The sequence below is a fragment of the Pollicipes pollicipes genome, unplaced genomic scaffold (assembly GCF_011947565.3).
Source record: "Pollicipes pollicipes isolate AB1234 unplaced genomic scaffold, Ppol_2.1 Scaffold_4002;HRSCAF=4701_pilon_pilon_pilon, whole genome shotgun sequence".
Lineage (NCBI taxonomy): Eukaryota > Metazoa > Arthropoda > Thecostraca > Pollicipedomorpha > Pollicipedidae > Pollicipes > Pollicipes pollicipes.
Genome location: NW_023596420.1, coordinates 1,355,174 through 1,379,144, shown reverse-complemented (window position 1 = coordinate 1,379,144; position 23,971 = coordinate 1,355,174). Strand labels below are relative to the sequence as shown.

Here is a 23,971-nt window from a genome sequence, read left to right as displayed (position 1 = left end):
GAACAAACGTCACTTGTTATAGAGGCGAGATTGTCGGTCAAACGCTGCAGCGCTGCTGGGAGTAGTTTTAGTGCGAAAGATGCGTTACGTTATGCTTAGACGACCCTTCTGACCCCATCGTCATAGCGTTGGCATGAAATCATCAACTTCAATATGGGTGCTAACAATAGTAACTGCGCTCGACCCCAGCATGGAGGCTGCCGTCGCCTCCGTCTGGGCTCAGGTCAGGGCGTGCGGCCGCGCTTGCCGCCGCCAGTCGGCGCATGCGCAGTGGCCGGCGTCGATCGCGGGGCGGCCAGACCGTCGTCGGAGCCGGGACTAGCCGGTGTTCGCGGCCGATGAGGCGATCCGAGTGAGATTCGGCGGAGTGGGCCGACAAACTTCGCCGCGCGCGAGTGAGCTGCTGACCCGGAGGTGCGCCGGAGAGCACGGCGCTAGCAATGGCGCTCGGCGCGTGCTGGCCGCCGCTGCTGCTGCTGCTGGGAGCGGGGCTGGGCGGCGGTGAGTACGGCGGTATCCGGACTGCGGCTAACGCAGCCAATCGCCGCAATCGAGCTTCAATAGCCGCGCACTCTGCGATAATGTGACGAAAGTGGTACGGCCGTACGGCGACGAGCAAAATACGTCCGGATCGAACGCTGAGCAGCGTTCCATGGGACAGGGTGCGGGTCGCTGATAGGCAGAGGTCAGATATTGAGTGTCACGCAAAACAGCTTCAGAACCAGCCGATTTCCAGTGAAGTTTGGCAACGAACGAATCGTCATAGCTACAGCACCAACATGCATGCTATTTTTGGATGCATATACTAATGTGTGTACGCTTGCAACATACAAACAACAATTTGGCGCACATTGTCTGCTATAAGAACAAGATGACTGCCTCAGCAATCTAAATTCGAAACAATTATCTTTAGCATGGCCTTTAAATGGAAGTGCTATGAGCGGGAGTTGCCGCACGTGAGGAGACCGTACCTCTGAGCCGTCTCAAGTCACGATCTAGGCTTGCCTAGACTGGCTGACAGAAGACGAACCCTCTGCTATCCCCCACTAATCACAAGACAGCAATAGTCTCTGATAGCCCGGTCAGGCGGCCGATAGGACAATGCTGCCCTCGCTGACGGCAAAGCACTGGAGGAGGGCTGTGTCTTGGCGCTCCACGCCAGCCTGTCTGCCTGTCGGAGCGCGGTAAGTGGCGCCTCGTGCCAAAAGGCCCCGAGCGCCCACGACTGCGCGTACTTGGATGCAGTGCCAAACATCCCCTCACCAACGAGAGCAAGTGAATCACTGTTCAGAGGGTTCAGGTGGAAGATTTGTCTCGAAGAGGGCGGAGGCACCTGCTTGGATTTCTTAACGCTGTCCTCTGGTGATGTGGTGGTTTGTTTAGACTCCGATGTGATAGTAAAGAAACATGCCAGCCCGGCCCGACACGTTGGGCGGACGATACTGGGCAGCCTGCCTAGCATAATGGTTACATCGCCGTGCTTAACTGTTCCCGTGTTTATTTACCTGGTTCACAGGACGCAAACGGTTCCTTCCATGTGGCATGTGCTGTCGCTAGAGCGCTGTCCATTGAAATGGGTGCGCGGCTTTCTATTCCTTAATGATCGACTTCGCCTCAGCTTGGCACCGCGGCCTTCATTTGGCAATGGACGACTTGTCTCGAGCGGCCCTTAATATTGATGGCGACTTTTATCTCGTCAACCGCATCGCGAAGCCCGCTCATTTTTCAGCGCCCCAGCAGTCTGGGCCGTCTGATGCCTTTAAGAAGGGCGTTCCGACATTCTCTCGGCCCTGAAGGAGGAGCGGCAGCGGAATATCGACGGCAGCGCGCGTCGCCAGTGACGTCACCGCGTGACGTCATCCGTCATTCTGTGGACGGCGGTGCCGTCATCAGTGATGTATTGCGAGGCTCTTTCGCTTGGGTGCCGCCAGCAGCTGCACAAGCTCACCGCCAACAAAATAAGGGATGCTGTGCGATCTGAGAGACGCTGTCTGCGAGCAGGAGGGTGCGGGATGTGAGGGTGGTTCGGCACTTCACGCAGGAGGGTGCGGGATGCGAGGATGGTTCGGCTGCGAGCAGGAGGGTGCGGGATGTGAGGATGGTACGGCTGCGAGCAGGAGGGTGCGGGACGTGAGGATGGTTCGGCACTTCACGGCGAGCAGGAGGGTGCAGGATGCGAGGATGGTACGGCTGCGAGCAGGAGGGTGCAGGATGCGAGGATGGTTCGGCTGCGAGCAGGAGGTTGCGGGATGTGAAGATGGTTCGGCTGCGAGCAGGAGGGTGCGGGATGTAAGGATGGTACGGCTGCGAGCAGGAGGGTGCAGGATGCGAGGATGGTTCGGCTGCGAGCAGGAGGTTGCGGGATGTGAAGATGGTTCGGCTGCGAGCAGGAGAGTGCGGATGTGAGGATGGTGCGGCACTTCACGGTATGTGGCCCGAATCTGGAAATTTCCGGCGGCTGGGAGAGGACCGTAACAGACTTACGGCGAACGATAGCTTTCTCACAGAAGGAACGTCTGAGTTATTTTATTAGGTAACAATGTTATTGTGCCGGTGCTGACGACCGTGCCAAATCCTGTCTTTTTATGATCCAACATGAAACTGCTGCACCAATTTTTGTCTCGTTTAGCAGTGCCGTCGTGCGACATGCATTCACCTGTCAGGTCAATCTGCCATTGTTTGCGGGTAGCAACACAGCTGTTCCAAAGAAATGGATGATGATACTGTTACAAAACCCTGGAACATGGCTCAGTACCCGATTGGCGTGAATGGCGATCATCATGAATGATTGAGCGGCCCGGGTGACGTACTGACACCTCAGCCTGCCGCTGCACCACCGGCCCACAATGCTGGAGGGCGATCGTCGGCCGGCAAAGCGGCGGTTTCACCGGGTCGTTGGAGGCTTGACGATGTGCCGTTAGGCGGTGACCGGTCCTCGGTGTACACTGCCCGCCGCCGTCCGAATGCATTACACGCTGGCGGAACGAGCCGTGACCGGGCCGTGATCGAGCCGTTTAAATGCGTTACGTCCCGCATGCCACTCGCGCGAAATGGACAACAAAACCAGCAACTCGGTATATTGTGATCTTCCCTTTTCGGCGACGCTGGACTTTCGAGCAACTGGTTGAGGGCAGACACGTGGCCATTGGCCATTTCACCAGCGGCCTTTCTGCGTATGTGTCGTTCGTATCTAGCGCATACTCTGTCGGGAGCTGTAGGCCGTTCCGCCTGGCGCACGCTGAGTCCTCCCCTAATGGGCTGATCAGCCAGAGGTGCCCCCTCCGCCCAGCGAGGCCGCGGTGTTTGACGCACCCCCGGCGGCGGCACGCTCCCCTCCTTTTTCACTGACGCTCGCACGGCACCGAACCTCCGTTAATGGACTCAAGAGGGGTGCCACGAAACTGGGTCTCCGAAGCTAATGATGCGATGGCCCGTTAGCCGGGGGCCGGAGGGGAGCCCGCTGGGGTTGTGAGTCTGGTACTGTGGGTGTGTTTAGTGTCATCACAATCCGACCGACTGCTAGCGGCTGGATGTGCGTGGCGGCGATCCGTCAGCTGCTCTTCCCGTTTGGGAAGGTTGACACTGATGAGCGCTGAATGGTTATGAAGTTACACGCCCTACGAGCAAGCGGAAATTCAATCAAATGTCAGCAACCGTTGCGACAATCTGTGCGGAGTCTTTCGCGACGACACCGTCCAAAGCTGTCAGGCCAGCGGAGCCGGTCGGGGACGGCCGCGGCATCCACACTCATTCGTCATGTCAGGGAGCCGGGGCAGCTGTACTGTCGGGGTTGGCTGTGGTCACCATCCCAGGGAGCCGGGACAGCTGTACTGTCGGGGTTGGCTGTGGCCTCGTCCGCAGGCATTTCCGGCGCGCCCTTTGTGGCTCCGAGGCATGCAGCTTACGCTCGTCGTTTGGTCGCGTTCCAGCGTATGACGCGTGAACACCCGAAGTTTTCCTGTCACATGTCAGGTCGCCTTGGCTCTCGACTCGCGTACTTATCCGTGATCACAGCTTACCGTCCACTTGCTTCTTCAGTTCTCCAACCTGCTTCCGCTCGCAGCCTGTCTCTCAGACGGAAAATTTGTGAAACTCATGGCTCAACAATGGCGTGGCTGTATATGATTTAGCCTGTCGTCAGACTTCTGTTTCTTCGGCCGTAGCTTCGCCGTCGACATGATCACATGATGCTATGGTCCATGTCTACTCCCAGCTTGACCCTGGCTCCTTGCTAGCGCTCAGTCCGACCCCGCCCAACTGCATCCCTCTGTTTGCCGTACCGTTCCCTCCCAGTGCTGCCCTCCCCCAGTTTGCCGTGCAGTTCCCTCCCGGTCCCGTCCTTCCGCGGTCTGCCGTGCAGTTTCCTCCTAGTCCCGCCCTTCCGCGGTCTGTCGTACAGTTCCCTCCCAGCCCTGGGTCGGTGCCGTGCACGTTCCTCCCAGCCCCTCCCTCCCTCGGTGTGCCGTGCCGCTCCCTCCCAGTCCCGCCCTCCCTCGGTGTGCCGCACCGCTCCCTCTCAGTGCCACCCTCTTTCGGTGTGCCGTGCAACTCCCTCCCATCCCTGCCCTCCCTCGGTGTGCCGTACCGTTCCCTCCCAGCCCTGCCCTCCCTCGGTGTGCCGTGCCGCTCCCTCCCAGTCCCGCCCTTCCGCGGCCTGCCGTGCAGTTCCTTCCCAGTCCTGCCCTCCCTCGGTGTGCCGCACCGCTCCCTCCCAGTGCCACCCTCTTTCGGTGTGCCGTACCGTTCCCTCCCAGCCCTGCCCTCCCTCGGTGTGCCTTGCAGCTCCCTCCCAGCCCAGGCTGCGCCCGCTTGTCGGCACGCCCGAGCGGCCGGCGCGGCCGACGGAGCGTCGGTCGGCTGGAGGCGGCAGGTCGATACAGCCGGCGGCGTCGCCCCGGGCGCCGCCGACCTAGGTCGGCCGTCGCCGGCCGCTCGGCCCAGCACGCTGTTGAATGGCGCTGCATCGTCGAATCGGAGCCAATGGGGCTACGGGATGAGAGGAGGCGCCCTGGAGCTGCCGATGAGGCCTGGATGACAACGGCGGGCTGGGAGGTACCCGTGAGGTCTGGATTAGAGCGGCGGGGTGGGAGGTGTCCGGCAGCTGCCGGTGAGGTCTGGATCAGAGCGGCGGGCTGGGAGGTGTCCGGCAGCTGCCGGTGAGGTCTGCGTCAGGGCTGCGTGTGTTGGTTTACATTCACTGACAGCGTGGAAACTTAGTCGGATCTCGTCGTGTAACAGAAGACGGCGGCCGAAGCGATGGGCGAGATGTTTACACCTGCTGAAACAGGTCTCACGAACCTCGTTCAGGAACAGATCGCTCCTACCGTTGGCACTGCCTCCACACGCAAGCTATGCGGCCCACTGTTTGCAATTTAGCCGTGATATCTGGCAGAGCTCCCGCGCCAGGTGCTCACTTCCTCACCGCCGCTCTACAAGTCCGGCAGCCGGACCATCCACAGGAAATGCGATTCCGGCTCCGGCTTCATTACTGCTCCCCTTGCGTAACCTGAATTGGATTAGGTGCCTTGGACGAGACTTGGTCGGAGGAGGCCCAGCGACCCGGCTGGGATTCAGCGTTTAAGCTTGCCGAAGGTTCATTTTCGCTCATCAGCTGGCAAATCGTTCAAGTGTGCGAACTCGTCATGAATGAAAGGGATCATTGCAAACAACTTTTCGCTTCAATTACCTCTGAACCGCCTCAAGTTTTTTCAAATATTCATCCAAACTCTGGCAGGCTGGTTGGAACATTAGAGCTTTAGTGACTTAAAACACCCTTATATAAGAAACCGGATGTCATTGGTTTCTTCAGCTGCATAATGCGTACCGCACTGGTTGCAAGCCAATGGCAGGGCTTCTGTGAGAATGCAGGGCATTTGGCTCGCTGCCCAGGTTCCCGCCCTCACAACTTCCACCGAAGGGACGCGAACCATGGATGGCATCACATTGGAGGAGGAGCTCGAGCCCGGTAGGGTTGTTGTCCTGTGAATAAGACAGACAGCCAAACCGTAGTACTGGTGATCTCACAGCAACACTGATGAGCGACTTCCCTCCGAAACACACATCCGAGGGCCGGGGTGACAAGCATTGCAAACACCACATGACCGACGCCTTTCCGGACTCGCCTCAGTGGTCCGTTTGCCTGGTCAACAGCGGCGCTGTATGTTTGTTTGCCTGCGGGCTCGGCGCGGTCGACACGCCTCTGAGTGCTGGTCCGGGCTCGGCGCGGTCGACACGCCTCTGAGTGCTCTGAGGTCGACACGCCTCTGAGTGCTGGTCCAGGGCTCGGGGGCGAGCTACACTTTGCCACTGGTGCAGGAGGCCTTCAACACCCGGTGTCGGGGGCTCTAGTGTTTTGAGGCCGATCGCCTTCACCCGCACCGAGTCCCGCCAACCAAGATATAATACCACTGACATACTTCCTTAAGCCAGGCAAGGGTGCCCAACATATTTTCAAATGTTACGGTGCCGACCGCATTCTCCCCCTCCTCAGACGCTGCGGCTCCCGCGCCAAAGCACGCGCCCTCTCCGTCATCCGTCAATGGGACGATCGCGACGCTGCCCCTCCTCGCGCATCGCACGCGAGCTGGGCCGCGGCCGGCCCTCGGCCGAGGGTCCGACAGGGTGACTGACACGTGGCAGCGGCGGCACGAGCCGGGCGCGACCGCCGCCGCCGGAAACGGACGCGGGCCGGGCCGCCGCAGGCAGGCGCCATCAGCCAACGCCCGTAGAGCGGGCGGAGGTCGCCACGCGTCCAGAGGACATGGAACGCCATTCGCTGCGCGGACACCCGTCGAATCGGTACCCCTCTTCCGCCGGCCGCCAGGGGGCGTTGTTGGCTTCCGGCCGTCCATCGCGGTGCTAATGTATTCGCGATGATCTGGAGGGGAGGATCGCTTTGTGCCGGGCTGTAGTCCAGCGCCGGGAACAATGGGTACCAGCAGGCGTACGCACGCTCGCGGGGCTTATCCCCGTTATAAGGTCCGTTTGTTTGGCTTCTTCAATGGACGATTGAAGGAGACAAGCGTCGGTTCCGGTCTATTTTTACGCGACTTAGTTGAGTTGGAATGGGATGTGCTGGAGTGGTGTGGGTACGAGTAGTCAAAGATTTTGAGTTGTGTGAATCGCATTCAGCAGTATCTCATGGACCGTTTTTCACTCGTTTTACAATCACCTGCTGCCATAAACAACGAACAATGCAAATTACGATGCTACTTTGGCGAGTGATATTTGACCTGCTGCAGGTGTTTTCTGCGTGTAATCAGCAAGATGATAGCAGGTGGTGGGTGTTATAGCTGCGCAGATGACACCAGAACACCAATAAATGGATCCGGTGGCCTTGGCATGCTTCATACATGCGTTATCAGTGATACAAATACCACTCTCATGTATTCAGCAGGCAAAGGTTCACTGACGTATGATGTCATTGGTCAGGTTGCAAATGAGCGTTGAAAATGGGCTGTAGTCATTTTCGGCAATGCTGAGGGGCTTTGGTCGACGATATTGACGAATCTAGAATGGGCTAAATTTCAGTAGCTCCGGCAGAAAGTTGCAAACACGCATGCTTATTTTGGTCTCAATGAACTAGGCAACACACCCATGTATGTGCTTGGCTCGAGCCGACGCTCCTATGGATCAGACGCTGTCAGGCTCGCTTAGTGTTCTGTATAAATTACCTTCACCTATAGTACACGGTTGGCTCTACATCTTCAGCTTCTCTGGATACCCAGGTCTGGTATCATCCCTTAAAATCGTCCCTGAACGGGCGGCTCCATGATGCGTGTCAGGCGCACGCGACCCTCCCCCTGCATCGGCCCGTGCTCCCGCCAATACTCGGCCCGCACCCGGCCCTGGCCCCCGTCGAAACGTGTCAGCCACACGTCGACACCACGCCGGGTCGGGGAGACCTGGACCTCGTTTTGACTTGTGCCCCTCAGTTCTTACGTTTGTAATTCGAGTAGCCAACAGTTAGCCTGTGAATGGAGTGGTTAGGGCTAACTTTTGGTACGGTGGAAACGTTGCGGGAAATCCCGGTGCTATCAAGCATTTTACATGCAAGTTTCCTGAAACTGTAGCTGCACGGATCTTTCGTGGTTGTGCTACTCGTTGCTGAGAACTTAATGGCGATATAGCCAGCTTCTGCAAAGACAAAAGCCTGTTAAAAGTGTGACTGAACGAGCCCGTTTCATCTACTTGTCCGAGTTGTCGGTTGTTTTGTCTTAAGGCTGAACAGGCCTGTGGTATTATTCAGGGTAGTGTGCTACAGTGAATGGTACCATAGTAGAATTAGATAGCGTTTAGGTGATTTCGTTTTATTTGGAGTGGTGTGGACGTGTTCGGCTTAAACTTAGCTCATGATATCTCAGTTATCATCTTTTCAGCCGAGCTTAGCCGTTTGGGCGCATACGCCATGCCCTTATGCAACATGCACGACCCATTTAACGATCACGGGTATTTAAACGTACGTTACATAATTATTGAGCCTTCCCAGCTCCCTCCGTCCGGCTGACACCGCAGAGACAGGTCGCGTGCGTCGCAGGATGGGCGTCCACGCAGATGGCGTGCCGGCGCCGTGCTCTTAACACAAGTGGCGCACGCTACCCAGCTGACAACGAATACGTGAGTGATAGCGTGGCGATGTCGTAACTCAGGACTATTTAGTTTAACAGGAACGCATGACTTTCTAGGCGACTAGGTTTCTGATTAGCCGTATCTATACATGTATGCGTTCCGGGACAACGTATCCTTAGTGTGAGGAACACGAAAAGATAGGTGAGATTAAGTACCAGGTATAAAACAGAAAGAAAGAGCCAGCAGAGGAAAGAAAGTAAACGAACAAGAGACGAAAAGAAATGGGAAATAGGAAGAGCAGAAAAAACTGCTATTTGAGAGCGCTTCACCCGCTGGGCCCTGTTACAGAAAAGGAGTAAGAGGAGATGAAGATCAATTTTGATAGAAACAGCTTTAAGAAGTCGTTGAATGATTTTAACAAGGCAACATATCTATTACAATTCGACCCTCACCCGAACCTTCACACCACGTCCACCGGTCCGGACCTACCCTCTGCGCCGATGCGAAGCGTCAAAGAGGGGCCTTTGACGCGTAACTTTGACGCCTCCCCGGCGTACCTGACAGCCGCCACCTGAGCTCCGCCGCAGTCGTCCCCGGCCGAGCCAACGCGCTGCCGGGCCACCCCAGTCCGCGCGGCTGCCGTGCCGCCTCGGCCGCAGCTATGCCCCGCGGCTGTCTGCGGTCGTGTCTGAGGGGAGGGGACACCGCGTGGCACGCCGGCGATCTGCGGCCGGGTGCTGACGGTGTCTGCCGGTTAACCCGATACTGGCTGCCGACGCTCGGGGCACGCTGGCTGTCGGCCTAATGATGGAGCCGGACGCACGCGAGCCGGCGCGTCCCGCTGCGCGGCTGGCGATGGCCTGGAACCGCCGACAGACGTTGTTTTGAGCCCGCTGTGTGCTGGTGCGCTTCTGGGACAGACGTCAGAGATGCGCGGCGGCTGCAGGCGGGTGGAGCTCATCACTCATGCTACTCCTCCAGGACAGGTTCTAACCGCCCCCGTCAACGCGCCGCGTTCCGTGACCGTCTCGCCCCTCCCCGTGCGCGCCTGGCGCCGCCCCTGCTCCTCCCCGGGGTGGGTCTCGATCCGCGCCTGTCGCCGTGCCAGCCAGCTGACTGCGCGGTGACCGTGCCAAATCGCCCCGGGCCTCCCGGGCCGCCCCAGAATTACGGCCCGTTGCGACGGCGCGGGAACCGTTCCGGCGTCGGTGCCGCTGCCGTCGGCTCCTATAAACCTTTCCTGCGCTGTAGCAGGCGGGCGACCGCCCGCTGCCGCGTGGATTGTGGGGCGGACTCACTCTCACCGTCTGGTATGCCTGCTGTAAGCTGCAGCCGCACCCGTGACGCACCCTCGCTGTCCGGTGTGCCTGCTGTAAGCCGCAGCCGCACCCGTGACGCACCCTCGCTGTCCGGTGTGCCTGCTGTAAGCTGCAGCCGCACCCGTGACGCACCCTCGCTGTCCGGTGTGCCTGCTGTAAGCTGCAGCCGCACCCGTGACGCACCCTCGCTGTCCGGTGTGCCTGCTGTAAGCCGCAGCCGCACCCTCGACGAACTCTCGCTGTCCGGTGTGCCTGCTGTAAGCCGCAGCCGCACCCTCGACGAACTCTCGCTGTCCGGTGTGCCTGCTGTAAGCCGCAGCCGCACCCTCGACGAACTCTCGCTGTCCGGTGTGCCTGCTGTAAGCCGCAGCCGCACCCGTGACGCACCCTCGCTGTCCGGTGTGCCTGCTGTAAGCCGCAGCCGCACCCGTGACGCACCCTCGCTGTCCGGTGTGCCTGCTGTAAGCCGCAGCCGCACCCGTGACGAACTCTCGCTGTCCGGTGTGCCTGCTGTAAGCTGCAGCCGCACCCGTGACGAACTCTCGCTGTCCGGTGTGCCTGCTGTAAGCTGCAGCCGCACCCGTGACGAACTCTCGCTGTCCGGTGTGCCTGCTGTAAGCCGCAGCCGCACCCGTGACGAACTCTCGCTGTCCGGTGTGCCTGCTGTAAGCCGCAGCCGCACCCGTGACGCACCCTCGCTGTCCGGTGTGCCTGCTGTAAGCTGCAGCCGCACCCGTGACGCACTCTCGCTGTCCGGTGTGCCTGCTGTAGGCCGCAGCCGCACCCGTGCACATAACACTGACACACATTGGACGGGTAAGGCTCTATTTACTTGAAGAGCACAGATTTCGTCGTTGTGCTGTGGGCTGTTGGCAGGGTGTCAGTTTGTATGCTTTCGGGGTGGGCCTTAGCCCGCCTCCTCCCCGCTCCCCTCTCCTCCATGCTGACATGAGCCACTGCGATCCTCTTGAGTCCCCCTCCCCCCCCCCCCCCTAATGCATGTGAACAAAAAAGGGAATGCTTTCGCCAGTTACTGAAAACGTAAACAACTGAACATACATCCACCTTGATTAAAACTGCCCAATTCTGGCAGGCGAAAAACCAACTAGTTTTCTAGTCATGTCCTTTGCTGATGTGTGCAAAAATGCTAAAAGAATATTACACATGTGCCTGGAAAAGTCATCAAAGAATGGCACTCCAAATCGTGGATAGGCCCCTTTTGTGAAAGTTCCAAAACACGGCGGGTTCCATTCACTGATGTTTTCATGTCATCTGCAAAGTGATTACTTTCATGTGGTTTCTTAATCCGCTTGTGCCGTGTCGCAGGAGGATTTTGGTAGAAGATTAAGTAGTTAATGGACCAAATAAGCATTCCTAATTAAGGCATTGCCTTAACCTTCCGATGCGCATTTCGCAAGGTGTGTAACTGCTCAACGTAAGCAAGCCACGCGCCAGGCGCTCTCACTCCCCGTGCCTCTCTGCTACGTATTTGGGACCGAGCTTGGAGGGCTCGGGTCGAGACGGCGACGCTGAAGTGAAGTCCTGTTCCGTTGTCGAGCCTTGGCAGCCTTTGTGGCGCTTCCGACCCTCTTCCGGCGCGGCCAGCGGGGCCCGGGTATGTGTCGCGAGCCGGTGGGAAGCCACTGGGGTGGAAGCGGACCGATGTGTAGAGCTACTGATACTTTGACAGCGTGGTGGATCATTGAGCTGTCTTCCTTCCAGGATGAAACGTTTTGTTGTGGTCACACTCGTGGTTCGCGCCGGACTCCGGGACTCCTGGTAATGAACTCCGGGATCAGGCCAATTTGCATCTAGTTAGTGTGGAATCGATTCTCCTGAGGTCTGTCTTGTGAGTTACGGTCGGAACTGAGGCAACCAAGCGGCTGGTGAATTGACCCGGATGTTTTCTCAACGTGATTTGTTTGTAGCCTGGCGGATACGTGTTCAAGGAATGGAACACAGTTATATGTAACTGTGTTGTTATCAAATGAATGTCCCTTCGGTCTTTTATGAAGGCCGTAGAGCCGGTTATCTTCTGCAATGCTATGATTAGAACCAGCTACATCGGAGTCAATTCTCGAACCGAGCCATATCTCCCTGGGCCGGAATACGAGCTAACTCCAAGCGCGCTAAGCTGCTCAATGTCAGAATTGGAATCAACCCCGTGTGCCGTGAACCAGGGTCGAAATCGATTTCGCTGAAGTGCAATCGAGTACCATTCTGGTTTGGGGAGGTAAGCAGGGGAAAATGGGAACTACACATATTCTACCAGTCGCAGTTGTCGCGTATGTTGGCTTCACTTCCAAGAAAAACGGACCATAGACCCAAGATGTCATGACGTCATAACGTCGTGTTCTCCATCCTACTTTGTCAGTACCGAAGTCGTAAATTTGCATGGTAGCGATTGAAAAGATGGCAGGATTGTAGGAGTATCTTCCACGTATGCTGAAACTCAAACGAGACGCGAAGTGCGTGAAAGTATGTCACTTTAAAGATACCAAAACCCCACTTAATCAGCCTATACATTGTGGACACACAATAAGTGCGTTTTGTGCAAGAAATAGGTAGGGTCGTGTTTTTAACCCTGCTTTGTTACTTCCACCAATCGTTCACGCATAGACAGTGAAAAGTTATTACTCATGACGATAAATTTGGTACTTTCTCGGTATGTAAATCAGACGCCTTCTTGCCTCCGGGCCACTAAATAAAATCGGGGATAAACAGCTATTGTAAACAAAGCTCAGGCATTTGTGCTTCAGTTTGTTAGGAGCTATCGCATCCATAGATATTTGAGGGCCTTCTGGCGTTACGAAGGGCCTTTTGGCGTCATGGGGCTGTCCTCGCCAACAGTTCAAACCGTAACTTTCAATAGCTACATTAACATAATCCACTCCCGCCCGGAGCGTTGTTCGTATCGCGAGTTTCAGGAAACATATAGCGTTCAGGATTTGTTGCTGGTCATTAGATGAGTGGTTGGTGCAGGAGGTGTGTTACACATCTGTCGGCTGCCTTCCTGGACTGATCTGATGCCCAGCGCTATTCGCTCGTCGCTAACGATCGCCAGTCATCGCTAGACCCCGCTGTTCAGGGGCACATGTCTCCTTATTGAGAACCGGGGTCCTCCCATGCGGTGTGGATGGTCCGGGTAGCGCTTCCCTGATATCTCGTAATCTCTGACGGATCGACGTGGACCGAGCGGATGATGACCCATGCACTACCACACGCGCTTATAACGCGGCATTTCAGTCCAGGACGTCCAGCTTCTTTCAACGTAGGCTATTCAGTTTGAAATCCAGATATCAGTTTGTCGATTGCATTCTTCCCGTTCTCCGTAGTCATCGCAGCGTGACAGAGGCAGGTGCGAGCAACGCCTTATTCACGAGCAGTAATCCGGTTCTTCATAAGGGAACCTCCGGCGAGTGGCCTCTCTGACAACACGACGGGGCGCATCCGAGGGTGACGCCCCTCCCCTCCTCCCCGTCACTCCGCGCGGACGCGGAATGATCCGGTAATGTGGAATCAATGCTGCCATGTGGCTTGATCTGTTTCTGTCCATGATCGATGCCGGCTGTCGTCGGCTCCCGTGCAGCGGCGCCGCGCATGTGAGCCCGGTATGGGGCGGCCAAGAGACGAAAATAAACAGCTCGCCTGCGCCCAGTTTTCAAACTTAATCCAACCCTAAACACGACCGGCGAACAAGGGATTGGGATCTTAAGGCGCTTACAGCGTGTTCGTTTGTGAGCCGTTGTCGGCCGGCGCGTGACAGGTCGTTTTTTACCGCGTCAAATTTCAGAAGAGGCTTCTTTCATTCCTCCCATTCCAAATGGAGTTGCGGAGCACAAATGACGCGCCAGGTCTGTCAGCGCAGCCAAGACCCACTTGGCACGCGCCAGCCCTGGCGTCAGACGACGCCGGCGTTCGGCGTGCGGCGTGAGGCGTGACGCCGGCCCGAGCCACGCCGACTCGTGGCGTGCGCCTCCAGCGCTGATCGGGACCGGGTCCCAGCGGTCCCAGCGTCGGACAGGGCCCAGACCCGGCGCATTATCATCGGGAGCGGCGGCGACGGCGGGCGCGGCCCACATTCCGGCGTGCCGTCCAATAAGTTAATGGCTCTCTATCTGGCAGGCTTCGGGCGAGCTGCCATTTGTTGTGGCGCCACTGCCGCGCTGGTTTGGGGTCAATGCTAACTAGAGCCCCGCGGGCGCCCGGGCCCGTCAATACCCGATTGGTGCCGCTCGGTTGTTGTTCTCCGGGGCGGCCGACGGCGGCCGCCCCGGGGATGGCGGCTGGCTTCTGTTCCGCCGCCGTCGCCCTCATCATCGGCAGCGGGCGCTGCGCTGGAGGATTTGGTTAATGCGGGGTAGCCTGCGCGGATGATCGAGACGTGGGGAAGCGGTGGAAGTGGGGCGCTAGTAAATCGGGAGGTGTTGTCGTGCCTGCCGTCTCATTGGCGTCACCTGGTGAGGTATGGGGCTGTTTTGCTGCGCGAGAATAGAAAGAGGTCGTGCTCTCTTTGAGGGTGTGGTGATCACTCTTTTATCGGTTTCAGGCATTGATCTCGTGATAAGAAAACCAGGTTAAGGAGGGCCTCATCCGCATGATAAGTGCAGTGAGGTGCACTTCATTCGCGAGCAGCAATCCGCCACTTCACATGGGAGTGTGGGGTATTGAGCGGCGCCTTTAATTTGAGATGATTCCTAGTCAGAGGCCAGCTGCCGACTCTCGCAAATAAGATTCTGTATCTTGTGATTTGAACTCAAAGCTGTTTGATGGGGTAATATCAACATTCTTATAAACAATGTTCGTAGCCGCTTTTCTAACTCGCCAAAAAAAAAATCAGAGCTATGGCGAAGTGATCCATGAAATGGGCAGGAAGTGCTTTAAGCATAGGCTTTGACGTTTTGTCTGGGTGATTTCAACGTGCCGATGCGTGAAAGTGAATCGGCAAGCTCCTGCACTTTGTCTAATGCGGTACCAGGTCCATAGACGCCATGACGCTGATTGTGACGATTTTCGTCTTTATAAAGATAATGCGATTGGCGCCATCACCCAGTATACATCCGTCGCAGTCTCCAGGTTTGTTCGTAGTAGCGGTGTTAACCAATCAGATCATCCGCCGTCCGAGTCGTGCTACCAAGCCGGTCCGTCCCCATACAGCTGATGTAGCACAAACAAGCGGTTACTGGGTACAGCAATCACTGGGGGGGGGGGGGGGGGGCGTGGAAGAGTACGCATCTGCGGGATCAGTTGGCGTCACTTTGTTGTGTTCCAACATGTGTTAATGAGCATACTGGGGCGTGGAAAATGTGCTTTTTAACACAGCTGATATTGCCCGAAAATGAGAATAAATTGCGATTTGCCGAAGAGTACGGATGAACATGTTGCTAATGCTCTTCGTCCAGGTCAAACTGAAGCTTGTAAGTTAGTTAACTTCGGCCAAGTGTAGCGCACGTATCCGAGATCCGCTTGAATGCCAGGATGGTACCGTTTCCTTAAAACATGCATGGTATGGGTTGACTTCAGATGATGGGCAGCATGGGCACCTGTGACTAGCCTTCTGTTGTGCTGTTTAACGATATCATTTGAAGTATATGCATGTGAGATTTGCTTGATGCTAGCTATCCACCAGAACCCTTTATTGTCGGAAAAACATGCTATGTGCCACGGGAAGCGCGAAGTTGTGTGTTGATCGCAATCATTAACAGCATCAACATGTCACTCGCGCATATTGCATTCATAGCTTAAACGAGCCTGTCCCGCGCAAAGGATAAAACCACGGCGCCACGGGCGATGGTGGAACCCAGAGTCTCATGCTGCGGTCCTCGTTTTGCTGGCGCATGCGACAAACTCGTTAAATGGCAAAATTTGGACACGGGTGAAGTCCGTGACTTAAGCGGATTCGGTTGGTCGTGAAATACGTCATCTATATTCAGACCAAACGCCGTGAACTTTTGCACAAACCGTCCGGCTTTGCTGATCCGCGGCCTACTAAACTGGTCGATTCGGCCAAGGACTCCCTGCTGTGCGCCCGGTGAGGATTACGGACGAAGACCCCTGGTGACCCTCGGCTTCGGCTTCTCCAGGCGGAGCCGATGGAGTGACCGCCCAGAGAGGGGCGAACGTTCACTGATGGAAAGCGCGGCCAGCCTGGTCTGGCTGGGTGCTCGAAGACATGCTGCAGTGGACAGTCGAGAGGCGCGGGGAAGCTTACTCTTTACCAACAGCGGTGACTATTGCACCAATTTGAAGATGCGTAACACGATGAAGAATTCTGGCGTACGTTTATAAAATGAGTTCTATGTGCTGGAATCTGGAGTGCATAAATGCTGGAATGTTAGAAATCCTTGGGAAAAACGGTGGAATCCTCCTTGGATACGCCAGTGCTCCCGGGCACACAATTATTTAGAAGCGGTTTATTATATCTGGAGGCTCTTTGCAAGTAAGGGTGCGATAAGAAGTACGTCTTTGCCTTTGATAACTGCCATGAGATTGTGATTATTTGAAAGATGAAAGAAGAAATGAAATCAGCTGGAAAGCAAGGATGTTCGTCGAATTCGAACAAGCCATTGTGAGGCCGGTTGGACCAGTGACAGATCGTTCCGTTCACGAATCGTGATTATCACTGCAGCTTTCTTTAGATGCAGCTGACGTCACTTTCGACCTCGCAGACCGGAAGTAGGGTGCCCAGTGCCAGCGCGGTGATTAGCTCGCGCATATCCCCGCCTCCACGTCATTTTCATCTTGGAACTTTCAGTCGAGACCAATTAAGGCGAAGTAAATGAAGTGCCACATAATGGGCGATAGCTGCAGTAGGGGAAGATAATGAGCGCAATTTCAGGCTGAAAATGTATTATTAGTGTCTTTGCTCGAGTGTTGACTGTTCCCTTAGGCATAATATCCTATCCCAAACCACAACGAATTTAGTTTATTCTCATTTCAGTCTGTGGCACTGCTGCTGCAGTTTTGCTGAAAACTCGGTTTAAGATCAAGGCCCCAAGGCTGAATGCATTCCATCTCAGACGATTTCAATGCAAGCCATTCTGAGCATCGGGGTGTCTCTATATATACTTTTTATAGAGCTGTGATATTGCTTCTATTCGGGTCCAGAGACAGCGGTTGAAAGGAAATAATCTTACCTTAACGCTTTTAAAATGTAGTTTATACCACAACGTTGAAACGCCGCCCAGGGTAAGCACAAGTCCAGGCCTTCGTCCGTGTTATTATCTAGCCAAGCACAGCTGCGGTAACCAATCATGGATCGTTCATTGATCATGAGGCATAAAGTCGGATGCATTATGGTTTGGGTGTATGTGGCCGTTCGTCTACTACCTGCGTCAGATTGTTGTCCATGAATGATCATGACGTCAGTGATCTTGACCAAAGTGGGATTTCAATCCCTATATGTGATGGAACAATGAAAAGACCTTTTTGGCGTCTCTTCAGCCAAACGATGCTTCTCGTCAATCGGCTCTAGGGGAACTGACAAGAACGTAATCCGAGTTCACGGACTGCATAAACCGCAAGATGCTACCATTGACTTGATTCAGCATTAATGACATTGGGTTACGTATTGAGCACCCCTGCGTAACTTAGACTGAAATTCAAGATTTTTATGATCATCAACGCCAGTCTGAATATTTGTTTAAGCTGATCTGTTTGAGCTGTTCTTTTTAAGCTGGTCTTTTTAAGCTGGTCTTATGACATCATCCCCTCCTTTCACCATTATTAAGTGCTTGGCCAATTTTATACGTTAGTCATCACCGAGTTTTGGTACCCAACGTATGGCGTTTCTAGACGCATTTTATCGTTCAAGCATGGTGCCAATTTTGAGACGGAATTGGGGCTCTTCATCCAATGGAACCCGCTGTCCCCGTACACTTCTTTCGTCAGCCTCCACCCCCATCCCCACCCCCACCCTACCCACACAGGTCCGCGGTCGATTCGCCTTTGACCTCAGGCGCGCGCCGCATTCGGGGCGTGCCAAAAACGACGGCCGGCGCCTCGGACTGCTTCAGAGACGCCGGTGGCGATCACGTGGCTACGTCCCCGCCATCAAGTGACCCCTAGATGGGCAGCTCGGACGACGCTGCACGCTCGATCCGTCATGGGTCGATGGGTGGAGCCGTGGGCAGGGCCTCCCTAAAGAGGCTCTGGCCCTTCCGCTGTTGGTCCCAGGTCGTTATTGGAGGTTCGGGCCATCCAGCAATCACCAAGATACTTTCATGTGCGTGAAAAGATTGCACCAGTAGTGTTTCGCCTGGCTCTGCATGTTGAAAACAGGCTTGGTTCGGCGATTATGACAAGGCATCAAAATAAACGAATGACGTAGAAAAGATGGCCCAGTGGCCCATCTTCAGCGCTGCTTTTGGACGCCTGCCGCGCCCCGGCGGCTGATGTCACCTACGTAAACCGTCTTTCAGCGCGATCCGACTCTGATTACCCGCGCGGATGATCGACCCGCGTGCTGGCAGGCAAACAGACCTCCTCAGCTAAACACGGCGGCGAACAAAGAGGCTAGCTGAGCCGGCCGGCGCTCAATCGCCTGCGGATGACGGTCGAGATGACTCCGCCCGGGTGCTTCTGAAACTCACCAGGGCATGACGCCCGCTTCGACGTCCGAATCGACGCATCTGAGGCGATCGAGTGCTGTCTATCCGCTCCCCGAACGGGCGGGTGCGAGGCCGATTCCACTCAGCACGACGAAACGCTGCGGTAGCGAATTGGAGGCGTGATGGTTTATCTGCGGAGTATTGGCACTAGATCCGCCTGTGATGTGCGTCCCCACGCCAAATGAGAGCCTCAGTGACGACGTAACAGCCCCTACTGCATGTATTGTAGCCAGCTGTCACCGTCAGTAGCTTTACATGCTCCGGGTTCATAGTCAGAACGCTTTTCCTATCGAGTGGTCTAAAATCTGGTGATTGCAATGCATTCCGGTCCTGATCGCTGGCCTGTTCGGCATCACCCTTCGCCACGTGCTCCAGTCTTCACGCAGGGTGTCTCTGGTGCACCTGGGAGGACTGACCGCAGTTCGTAAACAAACCCTGCCGCGGTGCCCCCCCCCCCCCTCCCCGCACCTCCGCGGAGCTCAGATGGCGACCACCTGGGAGATCGGGGTGGGGGTGGGGCACGGCTGGACGGAAATGGTGTCAACGAGACTCCAGCCAGACTGGTTGACCACACGCTGGTCCAAACGCGGCGCGGGGACGGGGAGGGGCAGCTTCAAATCATGGAATCTGAGCGATGGAATATGTTTGGGGTGAGTTCGTGCGGGCCGAATGCATAAACCTCACTTAGAATGTCGGTAAAACCACACATGTTCTTCGCTTTGCCACCGATAGGATAGTAAGCATCAACTAGTGTCAACAAGCTTGTGCGACGTGGTTCGAGCGCGACGCACAATCAAGCAGTCTTCTTCTGATTTGAGATCAGTGTTCGTGTTCCACAGTGTTCGTGTTACACTAGCTACACGCACATACCCAGAAGGCTTTAGGGGTTTACCGATGTCGAAGCAGGCAGGTCGCACTTGGCAACCATTTTACATAAAAACACATCGCGATATCCATTTTGTCCTCCCCAGCAACGCCTTGTCGCGAGCTGGGCAAATCACGGGCGTGCACGTGTAGACCTTGGGCTTGCGAACAATCACAAGGTAACGAATGCAACCCATCGCAATTTGCAGCGACGTTTAGCTTGCTAGTATTAAGTGCACAGGGCCAATGAACCCTGATGTGCAGCTACATATTACATGCATTGGCGCAGTAAGCAGCCCGATAGCATTGGGTTCGAGTGCCGAGCGCATTGGGTTCGCTACTCCCGACACTTCAGTATCACCACGGGTTAAGTGTTAAATTTTACCCACTACTGGGAAAATTAACAGTCATTAACGAGGGAGCATTTGAGGGGGAGGGGCCGGTCAGCTTTCAGCACGTAATGCTATGCATCCGCCTCAGTCCACCTCTACATAGGACAGCTTAGGCTCACCGGAAGCCGATTCGCCCTGTCCCGGCAGATGGGCCGAGATTCTCAGAACTCTCGGCTTGCGGCCCTCACGAGCCGGCCCTTCGTTGCAGATCACGTGGTCGCCGGGCAGCTCCAGCTGTCACCCAGCCGGCGGGAGCACGTGGTGTTCGACGGCAAAGCGTTGTTCGTCAGCTGCAAGGGCCGCGACCCGGTCGGCATGGTCTGGCTCGACCCCGGAAACAAGGACATCGTCGAGAGGAGAGGAGCGTAAGTGGACGGAGGCGTCGGCTGCGGGCGCAGCAACAGAGGTCGAGCGAGACGGAGCGTCTTGTAGGCCTCACGGAACGCACGTTTTCACGTTGGGATTGTGTGTGGACCATTTTACAGATTGTGCGTGTTTCATTGCATTGGACATCAACGAGCCTTTGGAACATTATTTGTATAATCTTGCTTTCTGACAGGTAGCATGTTGTATGTAATTGCGTTATCTGTGGTTGATTTTATGAAATGAGGCGCGTTTGAACGTTGCTGAATGAAATGAAATTCACTTAGGAAGTGATCGGTTAGCTGACAAGCGATGCGTTTCCCATTCAACACAAGTGTGTGAGATGTGCGCAGTTCAGCTGTGTCTTTGATCTAAGAGGTGTGTGATGTAAGATTGGGACGCGTTTCAGTGTGTTTGAGTCTCCTGATGAGGATTTCACCGACTATCATCATATACGGTAACGGGGAAGTGTGGCTTTACCCTATCAACGCAGTGGTGTTCGCTTTAGCTCTAATAGTGACTCAGCCAAAGACCGATACTCACCACATCCGTAACATCTCCCGAGACCGAAAAATAATCCTAGCTTTAGCTTACTGGCTACTCGAACGTCGATCACGCACATTTAGCATCCAGAGCAGACTGAGTGCCGTAATAGTCTGGTAAGGAAGGTGTAGGGAAGTTTGCATTTTACCCTCAGCTACTTTGAGCATAATCCATTGCACCGTTCCACAAAACAGGACAAACCTTCACTCACTGGCTCTGGCACAACCAGATTAAGTTAAGACAGGGCACTGGGCGTTGACAACGCTTGGGTCAACAGTTCCCTGAGGCAGTGAATGCCCTCGCCACGTCCGTGACGGCTGCCCGTTGCCATGACGACCGCAGCGCCTAGTCGAGCCAGTTCACCAGAAGCCGTTACGAGGCGTGCAGCACTCCCGCCGCCAGTGTTCGCCACGGACGGCAGCGGCATTACGAGCCGCTGCTCACCAATGGTGTAGCCCTGTCGTGACTTGCAGCAATCGCAGGCGAAAATGGCCGCCCAGCGACGCCCGATCTGCACGCTGTGACTCTTGCAAGTGAGCTTCCGCTGGAAGGCAGCGTTTCTTTAGAGGCCTGCGCACCCCCTCGTGCCGGTTTGCAAGTTCCCGTGCCAACACCAACCTGACTACTGACTCACGGCTCGAAAGCCCTGAGCGTCGGACGACTGTAAAGTCCGCCCCGGACACTCCTTGGCTGGTGTCTTCCTTGGACTGGCGCCTGCCTTGGGGACTCATCGGACACTGATACTTGTTTCGATAAAGGCATGTAGCCGAAACATGAATCCATCTTTCTTTCCATTCTCCTGGTTATGCTACGAGGAATAAAGCTATTGGTACTGTCTATCTACGCGCATATTGTTCCTCACAAAGGCAATTAACACCTTACGTACGGAAAACCGAGCGTGTGCGCAAAAGCGCCGGCTGGGAACGCCTGCGTTGAATTATTGCACCATTTTGAATCGGTCGTTCATTATGTAGATGAATGGGCCGTCGAAATGTCGGCGGAACATGAGGAACACGGTGTGCGGAATGTGATTGATTAACACTCGAAGGATAGCGTCATGAGTAAAAACCTTGTTTTAGATTTAATCCGAACCATTTGAGTCGAAGGATTTTTGGGATCAGAGCTTACGCTAAGCAGTACTTGTGTGGGTTCTGGCCCCTACTATCCGATCGCAAAATTTCAGGTCAACGGCAGAATTTGGTGGTGGAAGCTTGGCGCACCGCAATGCTCGGTACGGTCCGTCCCACCTTCTGACGTCATCCGACCTTTAGCGCGGCCGCCGCCAAAGGCACCTAAAGCGACTCGAACCCACCCCGCCACGGGTGGGCGGATCGCAAGGTTTGCGCTCTTACCATTTAAGATATTGGGACGGACAGTGATATCACATCACGATGTGATTCTGCTTGCATTTTTTTAAGGTCAGCATGAACTGAATTTTGCTGAAGGCCTGACCTTAGTTCGCTTGGTTATGATGTTCGGCGACGTTGACATTGTATTCTCAATTTACCAAATGCGGTTAGTTTTTGTTATCATGATGCCAAACATTTCCATTACGTTGAATGACGTTTTTTATGATGCGTTCATTTCTGTCAAACTGAAGACAAGTCAAAAGTGTCGCCTTTGTAAGTGACTGTCATCTGTTAGACCGTCTCGTCAGGTGGTTTTCGTGTCTTTATTTTGTTCCAGCCTCAACAGCAAGCTCTCTTTTCTAGAATTGTATCAAACTTGTAACAGTCAACATAGCATGTGATCAAACCATTCTAAAATGCTGGTGAAGACGAGCCTCTCGGGATCCAAATGGGTCTTTGCTGACTTGCGGAAAATGAGCCTGGAATTGGTTCACCCAAGTCATGTGTTAATGCTGACCTTGTGAGCATACTGGGTGAGCATTAGCATGTTCGAAAGTTTTCCTAGACCTCCCACCTCTGTATAACGGCATCACCTTTACGAACCCTGATCACTTGACCTTCATGAGGCCTAACCCTTAATCCATTTTTGAGCGCACATGCACCGGACGACAGCCAGCAGCTGCAGCATCTCGTGCGCGGCATTACTGCGGCCGTGACTAGCGTCAGCGGCTGGGACATCCAATTAGTGAGCGGCGGCTTGAGCCGGGCGCGCCGCGGCCGCTGTTGGGCCGCCCCCGCCCGAGGCGCCGGCCCGCCGCGCGCGGCGCCGCCGGAGTCGGGAGAGCGCCGTATTGATTCGGCCTGTGACGTCACCGTTCAGCCACCGACGCCCGAGGTCTGACCTACTGTCTGAGAGGAGCAGGCTGGTCCACCGGCTGAAGGGTAGGCCAGTCTGCCGGCTGAGGGACAGGCTGGTCCGCCGGCTGAGGGACAGGCCGGTCCGCCGGCTGAGGGACAGGCTGGTCCGCCAGATGAAGGGACACGCTGGTCCGCCGGCTGAGGACAGGCCGGTCCGCCGGCTGAGGGACAGGCTGGTCCGCCAGATGAAGGGACAGGCTGGTCCGCCGGCTGAGGGACAGGCTGATCCGCCGGTTGAGGACAGGCTGGTCCGCCAGATGAAGGGACAGGCCGGTCCGCCGGCTGAGGACAGGCTGATCGGCCGGCTGAGGACAGGCTGGTCCGCCAGATGAAGGGACAGGCCGGTCCGCCGGCTGAGGACAGGCTGATCCGCCGGCTGAGGACAGGCTGGTCCGCCGGCTGAGGACGGGCTGGTCCGCCGGCTGAGGACAGGCTGATCCGCCGGCTGAAAGGAGCGGTCTCACGCAACGCCTGAGAGGGAGCAGATGTCCATTGTTCGAAATGAAGCAGTCTGACTCAGAGTTGATGCAGTCTGCGCTGCTATCCGTGATTGAAAAATCAAAACCAATGCCAGCGCGGTAACAAGCTCGCGCTCCTTTCCGAAGAGCTATAGTCCTAGGAATTGTTTGACGCACAACTGAGGTTGGAGTACGCAGCTCTATTATTTGATTGTTACCAGTGTGTTCGGATTCGCCATAACTTCTGATAGAAACCAACCCGACTCATCCAATAAGCGAGTGACTGAAATCGAGCTGACTCATCCAATAGAGAAAACGGCCTACCTAAGCGGCGTAGTTTCCTGTTCAGTCGAGGGGGAAGAGGGACTCAAGCTCTCCACCTTTTATAAAGATTGGACCGATATGGGATTCAAGTCCGTCTCACTGTCTATGGGGAGTAGGTTTAGCCGTTTTCCGTACTTGGCCCCTCCCTACGTACATTTTGTAGAACTACGAACCTGAACCGTACTCTAGTTAGCCTTCGATTGTTGTGCAGCATTTCTGCAGGACTCGCCGGCCCCAGGGATGATGGCTCCCCTCTTGTCCCTG

General features: G+C 55.6%; 1 protein-coding gene across 2 annotated transcripts in view; it reads left to right on the top strand.

Moving 5' to 3' along the window:
- Window positions 1-313: 313 nt before the first annotated feature.
- Window positions 314-23,971, top strand: part of LOC119093169 (fasciclin-2) — a 63,146-nt gene continuing 39,488 nt past the window's right edge. Inside the window, exons 1-3 of one of the 2 annotated variants that reach the window (XM_037216082.1) lie at window positions 314-501; window positions 19,961-20,117; window positions 20,525-20,572. In XM_037216082.1, coding sequence (XP_037071977.1) covers window positions 441-501; window positions 19,961-20,117; window positions 20,525-20,572 — 266 coding nt within the window. In that variant the 5' untranslated portion in view covers window positions 314-440. The remainder of the gene's footprint in view (window positions 502-19,960; window positions 20,118-20,524; window positions 20,573-23,971) is intronic. The other variant, XM_037216083.1, reaches the window with a different exon arrangement.